Source organism: Coffea eugenioides, chromosome 5 (assembly GCF_003713205.1).
Source record: "Coffea eugenioides isolate CCC68of chromosome 5, Ceug_1.0, whole genome shotgun sequence".
Taxonomy (NCBI): Eukaryota; Viridiplantae; Streptophyta; class Magnoliopsida; order Gentianales; family Rubiaceae; genus Coffea; species Coffea eugenioides.
This window is the reverse complement of record NC_040039.1, coordinates 3,065,310-3,078,837: the sequence shown is the minus strand read 5'-3', so window position 1 is coordinate 3,078,837 and position 13,528 is coordinate 3,065,310. Positions and strand designations below refer to the sequence as shown.

At 34.0% G+C, this 13,528-nt stretch overlaps 1 protein-coding gene across 1 annotated transcript; it reads left to right on the top strand.

Annotated features, from left to right (window-relative positions):
- Positions 1-290: 290 nt before the first annotated feature.
- On the top strand, positions 291-2,423 carry LOC113770983. Its single transcript, XM_027315616.1, has 2 exons — positions 291-355; positions 1,087-2,423. The coding sequence occupies exon 2, from the start codon at positions 1,092-1,094 to the stop codon at positions 2,421-2,423; it is 1,332 nt and encodes a 443-aa protein (XP_027171417.1). The 5' UTR covers positions 291-355; positions 1,087-1,091.
- The last annotated feature ends 11,105 nt before the right edge of the window (positions 2,424-13,528 follow it).

Here is a 13,528-nt window from a genome sequence, read left to right as displayed (position 1 = left end):
CCGGATTGTGGCCGGTTTTGCGCACTAAAGGGAATCCGCGCGCGGATTCCCTCATTTCTTTTCTTCCTCCTTTCTTCAACCTCCACACACACTCACACCTTGAACACACACTACTCCTAAAAACCCTCTTTTCACCATCCAATCTCCAAACTAAATACACCAAAACATTTCTCTTTTCCTTGTGAGTTGATTCCATAGCTTAAATTCCTTCAAAAACAAGTTCTAATTCGGATTTGAGCTTGAGAAGAACAAGGGTTTCAAATTTTTGAACTCTTCATTTGGGTTCAAATTGGAGTGAAATTTTTGGGGGTTTCTTCACCATTTGCACCATTAATCATCTACCAACAAGTTTGAGGTAACAAATCTTCACCAAATGTTATCATTTGAATTTTGTCAATTTTCACTTTTTCCTATTTTTGGGCAATTTCGAATTTTTTTTCATTTTGTGAAGTTTGATGCTTTTTATGATGTTATTGAGCTTATTGATGATTATTGGTGATGTTTAACTCATGGGTTTGAGATTATTTGGTGAATTTAGCAATTTTAAGCTAATCTTGAGGATTACTTTGATTTGATCATTATTAGCTAATTTTTTTTTTTTTTTGGGGCAATTGGATTGAAGAAAATTGTATGAGAGTAATGGATTGGTCTAGGATATTTACATGCTAAATTTAGGCTTAATTAGCTTATCCTTTGATTTTTGGCATGTTTATTCTAGAAAATTTGATTAAAGTTGAATTAATGACCTTTTTAAGTCTAAACTCATGGTTAAGGTGCTCTTTAGCATTTCATTATGCTTATTTAGGTCATTAAGTTGGGAATAAGTGGTGTGATTGTTTAATTGCTTTCTCTACCTATTTGGACATTTTATGCTTAAGTGTTTTATTTGGAAAAAAATGAAAGAAGCATTTGTTGTTGATAATCAATTGTAAAGTCTTGCTTGTGAAGTTAATTGCTAATTATTATGTGAGTAAGTTGATAAGATTGGCTAATTAAAGATAAAGAGGTAAAAGTGAATGAGTTTTCATTATCTTTACTTAGCAATGTACCTATTAAATGAAGTTAACATTTAATAATTTTAATTAGGTACAATGGCTCGCACTAAGAAAGGTGCAGTGAAATCTCCTCCTCCTAACAAGAGAGGAGAAGCTTCGACGTCTAGACAACCGCGCTTGAAAAGAAAAGCAAGTAGACGTCTACAGCTTGAGGACGAGCCATCATCTGGAGAGGATACTCAACAACAAGAGGAACAAGATGCACAAGGGGACCAAGAGGAGGAAGTCCCTTATGATAAGTCGCGCTTCACCTCCGCCGAAAATGAAGCTTGGTACAATGCTAGGAGGGGAGCTAAGGTATTGGTGGAAAAGGATGTCACCTCGGATGCCGAGGAGGTCTACCATCTCAAGGCCTCCTTTGCCAAATTGGGATGGGAAAATTTCTTTAACATCCCAAACTTCTATTATGAGGAGCTTGTCCGAGAATTCTATGCAAATGTGGAGGACAAGAAGGTTTTTCACTACGACACGGAGGTGATTACTAGTACAGTGCGAGGGAGAAAAGTTCGAGTCCATAGAGCTGATTTGGAGCGCTATCTTCATGTTTCGGATGTGGGGCGCAAGGTAGATTTGAAGAAAGCCTTCAAACCCAATGATTTGGACTCTTGGAACATGCTAGAGGCACTTGTACGTTTGGGGGTTGAGTACAAGGCTACTCGAACGACGGGGCGATATTCGGTATTGACTTCATCATTTCCGGAGTCGCAACGTCTCCTTATTTACCTATTTGCCGCCAATATCATTCCGAGGGCAAGTGGAACCAATGAGGCGCGCACAAGTGACATCTATTTCTTGGATAAAATGAAGCATGGCTTAGGAAACATCCAAGGCATTCCATTGGGAAGCATTATCACCAACCACATGTGGGCTGTGGTTCGCAGTAACGACATCAAACATGCTTTCTCGTATCCTCGGTTCTTGACCTTCGAGTTTCAAAGGGTTGGAGTGGATTTTTCTAACGCTTTCCCTACAGGTCTCAAGAAGAAGGACGTCTTTACATTGGATTTTTGCAGGTTCATTTTGAAGAGTAAAGACGGCGGTGGTCCTTCAACTCAAGGAGGTGCTCAAGGGGACATTAGGCAAGAGGAGGAAGTTGAAATTGAACGAATTGAAGGGGCTCAAGGGGTTGAGACAACTACCCCGCCGGTCTCAAATGAACCGTCTTCCTCACGGCCTCCAACCTCACCTCAAGACACTCGGTCGTTTTTCAAGAAGATAATGGACAAGCTGCTTTGTGTCGAGGCTGAGGTAAAGAAAAGCCGCCAAGAGAATAAGCAGAATTCCGAGCGTCTTCGTCGCATCGAGACCAAGCTGGGTATTGAAGCTCCTCCGACTCCACCATCTTCACCTGACCAAGCGACTACTTGAGGGAGTGCTCGTCACCTAGTGACATTGCCACTAGTTTTTCTTTTCTATTCCGTAGTGCTTGTGATGTTTAATTTTTAGTGATTTTTCTTATTTCTTTTGTGTGAACTAATTCAAGTGATCTTCATCTCTGTTGTGGTTTTAAGGATTTCGGACTACTTAAGATTGGAAATTCATCACTTGGACATGGATTCGGATTGCGCAAGTTCAATTGAGCAGTATTTTCTTTTACTCTTTATTTATTTTCCTTTTCTCACATTGAGGACAATGTGAAGTTTAAGTGTGGGGGAGGAAATATTTGAACTTGCAAATACTTTCTATGTGATGATATTTTGTGGATTTAAATGCTTAGAAATGTTAGAATTGTGTTTGAATTATTTGCCATGTGGATAATTTGATTGAAATTGGGTTTGTTGGCAGGGAGTTTTCTTCCATTTATATGGGGAAACTCCGTCAAAATTTTTCTAACATCTTGTCCAATATTTCACTATGGCCCAAAAGTTCTTCAATTTTTTCATTTTTATTTCAAAAAGGGCCAAAGTATTCCAACCTTAAGTGTTTAATTCTTCCAATTGTTGAAACTTTATATGTATTTTGGAAAGTTTAGTCCTCATTTAACTTGAAAATGGTTATTATGCAATTAGGATTTTTGCATTTTAGAAAGTATATTTGGTAAAGTGAGGAAAATTATGCCTATAATTTTATATGTTTAATGAAATTTCTTCTCTTTACTTAATTTTATAAGTAAGTGATTGATATAGTTGATAAAAGGTTATACTCCTCCTTTGATTGTTCTTATATATTTTCTAAGAGGGAATATCTATTTATTGTCCTTTATTTTTGAAGAAAAAAAGTAGAAAAGAAAAAAAGAAAAGTAAAAAAAAAAAAGAGAAAAGAAAAGAAAGTAAATAAAAATTGTTCTACTCCAATGATTCTCGTACCAAGTAACCGGGGGTTGGTATCTACAAATGTCGACATTCGCGTAAAAAGGTACTTGAATTAAGAGTATGCATAGCAACTTGAATAAGTGAAATGTTGAGTAACCGGGGATCTTCACCTAAAAGTGTCGATTTTCGCGTAAAAAGACATTCTCACTATTTAAGTAAAACCAGTATGAATAAATCCCTCTTAGTTGTAAAATTTTGAGAAAAAGATGATTATAGGAGGAGGAAGGCTATAAATCGACTATGTGATTTGCTTATTTGTGAAATTAGGTTAGGGTAAGAGATTACGTTTAACTTGTTGAATTAAGGTATACTTATCTTTCCTTTACTTGATATTATGAGTATTTAATGTAATTTGAATAATTGTATAATGATTATTTTTTCAGGTCATGAGGAATTAAATTTGACAAAAGTGCATATATTGTTTCACCTCTTAAATCATTGTAGTTGATTATGTGTGGATTGCTTGAGGACAAGCAATGATTTAAGTGTGGGGGAGTTTGATAAGTGACTAATTTACGTAATAATTGTATGATATTTTATATTATTTTTAGTCACTTTGGGTATATTATTGGAAGAAAATGATTTATTTTGGCTATAATTGGTATAAAATGCTTTTGTTCAATTAAATGAGGTTTTTATCACTTTTTACTTGGATTTTGTGTATTTTGACAGTTTTGACACATTTTCGTATTTCGGCTATAACTTGAGCTACAATGATCGGATTGAGATGATTCTTGAACCTATTTGAAGATAAGAGATATATCTACAACTTTGGTGAAGACATCTAAATCCAGTTTAAAGGTTTTCTAGGTCAAAATGCCGAATTACAATAGCAAATTTCTACTGGTCGAAACTGGAACAGGGCAATGAGCAGGTAAGGGTATTCCGGTCATTTCTCAGCCTACACAGATCCAAATGAGGTGATTCTTGATGCATAGGAAAGCTAACTCAAAGGGCTACAAGTTTCATGTTTTGGTAAAGAGCTAAATCAGCTTTTATCATCAAGAAAAGTTCAGTGGAAGTTGATGCAAAATCGGAGCAGAGCTGGAAATTGAACCAGAAGTGACCAAATGGTCACTGTAGCAATCCGGCCGGAATTTGGCCGGATTTGTGGCCGGATTCCTGGCCGGATTGTGGTCAGAAAAGGCTGCTTTGTACGCGTAAAACTCAATTTCACCTCCACCAACTCACATGCGTTGCTAGACATGTGAGAAACATCTCCAGCTGTAAAAGGAAGGTGGAGGCCTCATTTCTTGACCATCTTTCATCATAAAATAGCCAAGATTGCAAGATTGAAGAGAGATTGGAGTTCATAGCAGGAAAATAGAGAGTGAGCTACGGGAGAAAGCTTGAAGCTGCAGAAATGTAGCTCTTTCATCTCCCTAGTGTTAGTTTAGCTTAGTATAGAGTAGTGTAGCTTTTCCATTCTTGTTTATTATCTAGATTAGGATGAAGATGGAGGATGAAGAAGGCAAGGAAGAAAGCTCATGTGACAAGGGTTGTATTCCTTCCAAACTCTTTATCTTTTGTATTTGATTCCAAGTTTAGTTAATATACAAGTTCTGGATTTTGTGTTCATTATGTGTTTCTAAAGTTTATACCTTGGGTTTGGTTGAACTTTCTATAATTGTTAGTGTTTATTATTTGGTTATTTGATTGCTATGATTTGAGCAAGTTATTTAGCACTTTGGCTCTTTAAATCATGATTAATCTGGTACCATTGATTGTGATTATTTAAGGTGTTGTTTCTGCAATGAAATTGAGATTTAACACTAGTTCAAGAAGTGCTAAACATAGGGAGTACACTCACGAAAGTAGAGGTGCACTTATGTGGTTTTTAGTGATTCATTTCATGTAATTTCACTTGAAGAAATGAACTTGTAGCTAATTTCATAACCATGAAAATAGGTATGGATTAGTTATGAGTATAATTGATTCACTACGAAAGTAGGATTCAAATGCATAAGGAAATTACACCATAACTAGCCTAGATGTAGTAAATTAATGATCCAAATATAGCACTTGCATGAGTAGTTGGGGATACCACAACCTAAGGAGCTTTTATTTGTCATTTTGTATAATTTCAGTAGGTTAAATTTGTTATAATTCATTGATAGTCTAAATAATAGAGAAGCTTTAGTAATACCGGTAATTGTTCACTCTTCCTTGTGGGATCGACCCGATATATACCCTAAACTACTAGTTGATCTGTATACTTGCAGTGAACGGGTGTAATTCGGTATTTTTTAGCTTGCACGTATGTAAAATACCCGTCAGTGAACATCCGACAAGTAGCTGCAATTTTTCTCTTCTATTTAATGTCCAATTGCTAGAAAATCTGGTGAATCTCACGAGCAAATCTAGCTCAAGAAATTAACAAGCATGATAAGTGCCTACAATTCCCACGTTCTGTTGAAGCTGCTTTACTTTGCCATCTTTATGGCCATAAAAACTGTGTTTTAAAACTCAGACCGGTCGAACCGGGAACCGACCAAGTGTCCGGTCCGAATTATGCTAAAAAACTGGGTAAGTAAAGACCCGGTCAAAAACCGGGTTTGACCGGGAAAAAACCGGATTTTCCGGTTCAATCAGCATTTTTAAAAAAAACTCAAACTTTTTCAATATTATGTTTTGACCCCTAGATTGTTAAAAATTATTAATATACCTCAAATATTTCATACTTTATCAATATTTTCTTAAAGTTTGGTGTTATTTTCAATTAAATCCATAGTTTTAATTCTAAACTTGTTAATGCTCATTAAACAATATAAATTGCTACTTGATTGTTCTAATTTCTTTGTATTTTCTTGTTAAATATATGAAACATCAAATATATATGAATATACCTTTATTAATATTAACATGTTATTAGGTTTTTACATATATTTTAATTTTTAAATAATTTTTATTTATGACGTCATCCGGTTCAACCCCTATCGAATCCGATTGAACCCATTGACCCCTGACCCCTGAGCTTGACCAAGTCGATACCCGGTCCGGTTCTGAAAACATGGCATAAAAACCTAAGACAAGCCTTTAGAGCAGTGGTCAAAAAGTATGGCCAACAACTTTACTGTGGCCTATAATATTTTACCAAAAAGCAATGTATGGCCAACAACTACAATATTTTACCAAAAAGCAACTATTCTAACAGATTGGTTACCATCCAAGACATACTAAGACACTTTAATCAACTATAGTAAACAAAGAAATATGTAAATGTTGAAGAAAGGATGCAGATCAAACTTTATCAAGAAACTGGAAGGATTTACCTCAGTGTCAAATTGTTCGTTAGGTGCAATCTGCCTCAATGGGAGTTTGATCATCGTCCCATCCGCTCTTCCGGATAGCTTATTCACCAAAGAGGCTTATTCTGGCAAATCCTGTGATCCTTTACAGAAGCCAAGAATTGCGGTGGCAACAGCCACCAGATTGATCAGGAGACTTCCGATCAGAAGTAGGTGCAACAAATTTCTTCTCGTCCAACACCTCCCTTTCTTGCTCCATTTGCTTCCTCAATTGTTTCAGATCATCCTCCTCCTTCAAAAGCAATTATTTTTGAACTGGAAGGTCTTTATTTTCATTATCAATCTGCAGTTGCTTTTGTCTAATTTCATCTATCATCCTTTCAAGTTCATCTTTAAGAGCTAACAAATTTTCCTGGTCAGAACTAATTTCTTGCTTTTCCAAATCCAACCTTTTTTCTTAGTTGTTGATATATTCTTCTTTCTCCTTGGCAAGTTCAAACTTCGCCTCCACAACCTGATCTTTCTCCTCAACTGTATCGAGCAGATCAACTAATATTTCGTTCGTTTTCCTCAACCTTTCCTCCAAGTCGGTGATTTCGAACAAATCATTAGCCTTTCTCCTATTCCCAAGCAATTCTAAATTCAACTGTTAGTTTTTTTTTTTATCTTGTTCATCAAGGAGATTCTGAATTTCCTCCTGTACACAGAAACAGAAACTTTAATTCATCACTGTATTTTTAAGAAAACTATGTCCGAATAGGGGCTAAATTATAAAATTAGGGTGTCATATCTTCGGTGCTTTTGCTCATATAAAAGAATTGGTGGCTAAATAATAAAATTAGGGTGCCATATTAGAATTAGTGAAATTTGATGAAAATACTATAGAATTGCTTATATACAGTATAGCACTTCTTACTCATGCTTATCTTACTCTTTGTCTATTACTTAGTTTTTATAATAAATTAAAAGAAACATGTAATCAAATATTCTGTTAAATGTGTTACAACTCTCAATCTTATTGCACGACAGATATTTTACTGAATAATTTTAATTTCGTATATACCCATTCCATATGAAAATAATTATTACTTATGATGTATTACACGTTATACTAATCTTTCACAGTGCTAACATTAGACTACAAATTATATTCAATTACACTTTTTCAAATTATTTCAGTTATTGATTTTTGGGGGTTGTTATAAGGAATAATAAACAATTCGTGAAAACATTTTTATGCTCAGACATGTCTATTATGTCAACTTAGCAAAAATTACAAATATCTAAAAATAGTTTGTTATTATATCATTTGCATTTTGCTAATACGTAATGAATAGGGGCTAAATTATAAAATTAGGGTGTCATATCTTCGGTGCTTTTGCTAATATAAAAGAATTGGGGGCTAAAAAATAAAATTAGGGTGTCATAGTAGAATTAGTGAAAGTTGATGAAAATACTGTAGTATACAGTGATGCAAAAAGTTGTCACAAAATTGGAATCGGGTAGACTTTCAATGACAACAAGTTATGTTGTCACTGTAGAGAGAGCGTTTGTGACGACTTTACTTGAGTTGTCATAAATTCATTTCCCACGGCATCAAATGAGATGCGCGCCAACTATTTCGTGACGAGTTGAGAATGACAACTTCCAATGTTGTCACTGATTATGCTTGTGCTGTACTCATCTGTGATGACACCTAATGTCGTCACTGAATTAGGTTATCTGTGACAAGATTTTTGTTGTCACATAAATTTTTGTCACTGAAAAATATATTTCTTGTAGTGTAGTTTTGTCACTTTCCCCCAAGGCCTATTTCAGGCCACATGTTCCCAGCATTACTCCACTTGCTTAGTTCTAGACTTCAAAGGATGCCCCTCGTGGCTAGCCAAGTACTTTTGAATTCAAATGAAATTGTTAAATTAACATTACTTCAAAGGATGCTTCTATGGTCTTAATAAGGCATGGTAATGCTAATTTATTACTTTCTCCGTCTCATTGAAAGCGTCATACTTTCCATTTTGGAATGTCTCAAAATATTTGTCATGTTAGAAAAGTCAAAGCATATTTTAGTTTTTCTTTTCAACATAGTCATTTTTTTAATCATATGTATGTTACCATTCAAATTTAAAATTTGAATTTGTGTGAGTAAAATTGAAAAAAAAACACAAACATCACAATCAACCACTATTCTTAAAAAATTGAATTCCTAAAACATGACTAAATAATTGGGGCAGAAGGAATATAACCATACGGTCGAAGGGCATGATGCCTAACAGAAATTACAGGGATGATCTCCCGATTCCTTGTACGTGGAAAGCTTTTCTTAGTCAAGTAAATCTTTTGAGTCCCCAGCTTTAATAGAGAAAAAGTTGGTATTCAAGCAGCATTTTGCGGCAACACCGGCAACGTGTAGCTGCGTTACAACCTCTGTTCCAGGGATTTACAGCTCCTGGCTCCACTCCTGGGCCGCAGTTCGTCTTGTGGAACTGATCGCATGGGGTAGTGTCCGGGGTCAACTTGCCGTAATCAATCGTCCTGCCTGGAGGAGGATTGCAAACTACTGCTGAGCATAGCAAGAATGCAACGACCAACACAAGAACCATTCTTGTCAATGTTGCCATTCTGTCGAGAAAATGCGAACTTGTAGATGATCGAGAGCTGAGAATTTGTGCCTTTTGAATGTGTAGTTGCTCGAAGCCAAGCAATTGTTGGAGAGGTTTTTGCATGTATTTATATACATGCAAAAGCTAGAAGCCGTTGAGAACAGCTGGGCCTCGGGAGAACCTCAGTTTAACGAATTTTTCTGCAGGTTGAGCTGTGTATAATATTTCAAGCCTTTAATATCCTTAATTTTGACAATTCATATGCTAAAAGAATGGGTTTGTTATGATGATTCTTGTCTTCGACAGACAATCATCATGACTACCAATCTTTTGCAAGGCATGACTTCCGGTCTGTAACAATGAACTGTTTGGTTTTTCTTTTCATTTTTTTTTTCCTTTTATGTGATTAATTGTTTATGAGAATAAAACTTATTGGAAAGTAAAATGATCATAATGGCAAATCTAAATATAGTAAAATGGCACATTGGTTGTGCAAAGCATTTGAACTGCGGAGGGATATGAAGAAGTTATGGGGCTTAACATTTGGATCATCTATACTACTTTCTTATCCTACTTATCCCTCAACTAAAATTAATTATACAATAAACCACGCCTGTTATCACTAAGTCAAATATATATATATATATATATATATATATATATATATACACTCTTTTTTTTTCGGTAAACAAAATCCGTTAGAGTTTCTAATGTTTGGTTGTTAAACAGAACCAAAGTTCAGCCAATTAGAGTTTCTAATGGAAATGAGCAAATAGAGTTTGTTATGGAAACGGAGTCATGTTCTAGAAGGACTTGGTCACTTGTCTCCTAATACAAACTTACCCCCCTAAAAAAAAATGAACCGAAATATATAGAAAAGTAGTCTCCTATAATAAACATATAAACAAAAACAAGGGGTAATTACATAAACCTCCATTATGAGGTCAAAATTAATCCTGCCCAATTTACTATTCAAATTTTCCATTTTTATAGCAAAATTCCATTCTCTTAAAATGTAATAATCCTACATACCTCTATTATGTTTGACAATTTTGACAGAAATATTTTACCCTTTCCTTAAAACACAAAAGTTTTTTACCCCTTCTTAAAACATCTTAGTACTTATTTTTTTACTACACATTTTTTATTTACCTTTATACCAAAAAATTATCGCTCTATCAGAACATTTTGTGAAATTTCATTTTGTGAAATTTAGCATTTAGTTTTGGTAGGCATCATCTTAAGTCCTTAAATTTATTTTATTTTAATTTAGACCCTTAATATTTGTAATAATAATAATTTGACCCCTCAAACTTCTTTAATTATTTCAATTGGGTCCTTGTTTGTTTTAATTTGTTGAATAGGGATTGCTTACTTTCATTTGAATGCTTTGATTGATTCAATTTCATGTTTATTTCCATTTCTTGTGATTATTTGTTAATTAAAGTGTTGCCTTGATCTTTTTCTTTGTTTTGGAGGGTAAATAAGAAAATTTTCATTTCATTAGGTCACAAATTCAAGGGAGATACACTCTACTGCTTTATTTTGATTTTATTTGATCCTATGTGTTCCAATGTGATTTTATCTGTGTAATTGTATGCTTTTTCTTGAATGTTTTTATTATTTCATTTATTTATTTATTTACTTTATTTTAATTTTTGTATATTTATTTTAATTAAATTTTGGTTATTTGAAAGGCGATTAAATGTCAAATTATAATAGTTAGGTTTTTATTTCATTTCATTTCATTCTTTCCCCTTTTAGATTGTAGTTAGGGTCCCTAAATGTAATAGTTAGGGCTCTATTTGCTTTGTGTATTTTGCATGCCTGTGTGTTTACGTGTTACTCGTTTTCTCAGGGTCTTGCATCTATATATCATGCTTATGTGTTATGTGTTATATGTGATTTATATGTTTATTTGCTTTATTATATTTTGTATGATTTATTTGATTATAATACATGCATGACCTCACCACACTAGTCCAACGCTAGTTGTGGCTCTTTTTGCCGATTTCACACTAGTCCAACGTTAGTTGTGGCCCTTTTCTCCGATTTCTCATTAGTCCAATGCTAGTGAGACCTTATAGATATAGGGTTAGTCCAACGTTAGACCCTTAGGGACTATCCATACGCTAGATCATGCTTGCGTGACAATCACGACATTTCATGCATATTTTTCTATTTTTTAGGATTTTTATCATTTTTTGTATGGCATTCCCCCTATATGTATATCCCTTATCCCATATTCCCCTATATGTATATCCTTTATCCCGTATTCCCCCTATATGTATATTCCTTACCCCTATGTGTGAGACATGACATTAGAATTGCATTTTCATTTAAGAAAACTAGAACTATGTTAGATCATTTGTTTGATTAGATAGGAAAATACCCCTTAAATATGGGATATGGACGAGTGTGATTTTTTAGCCTTAGCACACTCGTATTCCCTCTATCAAAGAAAAATTTGAAGTCACGAATCATAGTTCCGCGCACCCGTTATGATGCATTCCTTTAAATCATGTATATTTGTATATTATTATTTTCTTTTCTTCGAGTCTCATATTTTTGCATATTTGTGACCTCTTCAAAAAGTAACTTTTGGGTATCACAATTAATGTGATTAACACCAATTAAGTTTTGAAGAGATATTCCGACCCCCCGATATCCTCCTAGGTTTAGGTTTTGTATCCATATAGTGACATCCAAATGTGATAAATTTTTAGGTTAAAATAAGAAACTTTTTGACTAAATCACACAACTAGCCTTGGCTAGGTTGAAAAGGTGCTTTGGATTTTATCCTTGCCTTCCCTTTCTTCAAATGTGACTCCCGAACACTTTTACCTGATTTTCACAGACTTGGAGTCGTTTAAAAAGAGTTTTCTCTACTTTTAATTTAAAATTCATTTGAGATGACTTGATACACGTTAACTCAATACCAAGTGGTAACTCCTATTTTTTCTTAAAAAACCCTTTTTAAACTATTATTTTGGGGCCAAAACTGTCGCACTTTTAAGTCCCATTTAGGCCCATTTTCTTTATTTTCTAAAAATCGAAAACTCATTTTTCACTCAAAAATTAATCAAAAATTCATTTTCCTAAACACATAATTTTATATTCTTTCAAAAAATGGGGCGCGACAAATATCAATTTGACCCCATATTATTTTAATAAGTACACAATGAACCCATTATATTTTTTTAAACTACAATTTTACCTATAACTTTTAAAATTTTTAAGTGCAGTCCTTTTGGACTAAATCCAAACTCATTAGACATGTATATAAAGTTGTAAACCACTAATTTAAAGGGAATTTTTATATGTTATTTTAATTATTTATCATTAACATATATTTATGGACATCATCCGATTCGACTCCCGGATGAACCCGATCGAACCCATTGACCCCTTACCCCTGAATTTGGCCGAGTCGATACCCGGTCCGAGTCTGAAAACATAGCTTTCCATAGAACTGGAGACCATGATGTGGTCTACCCTCCCATAAATTTCATTTTGTTTAGTTTTTATAATAAAGTCTCTCATAATTTTTCTTAGTGAGAGTTTTTTGTTTTTCCTAGGGAAATCTATTGAGAATTTTACATTCTCCTAGGGATTCCTATGGAGATTTTGTATTTTTTTCCCTATTTTGTTGTTAGATCTAAATTTATTTCATATCTCATTTTTTTTAATTTTGAATCTATTTCGACGAATCTTGTCATGATTATTGAATTTTAAAACCGTTGATTGTCAGATCTAATGATTGCAACATGTATAGATGGGAGTTGCAGTAATTTATCTATTAGAAGATAATTATAAAATTTCTTCAATTTTTTAAATTTATTGATAATTTATCAGTGTACATATTTGCAATTTTTAGTACATGTTTAACTTGCTATTAGAGGCGTGATATAAATTGAATTGTGCTAGATGATTTTCAGCAATCTATTAATAAAATTTGCTTTTCTTAAAAAAGAAAAAACTATCTTCTCATCTAAAATATGCATATCTATGCGGGGTTTGATAGAATCGCAACATCCGAGTAGAAAACAAAGAACAGATGCCAATGGTTCAGTATCATTCGAGGCCGGAATTACCTTTTTCTTTTTTACCCTCCCCTACTCATGGGGCCAAAGATATGAGTCAGAAAAGTTCTATATTGGAGAACCAAGTTTTTGCGGAAAAAAAAAAAGAAACTGTAAGTCAATTTGTGCTTTCGAATTGTGTATAAATTAGTAATCGTGAATCACTAAGTAAAATAAAAAGAAAATATAACATCAATATCCATAGACGTATACAAAAAATTCAGAAAT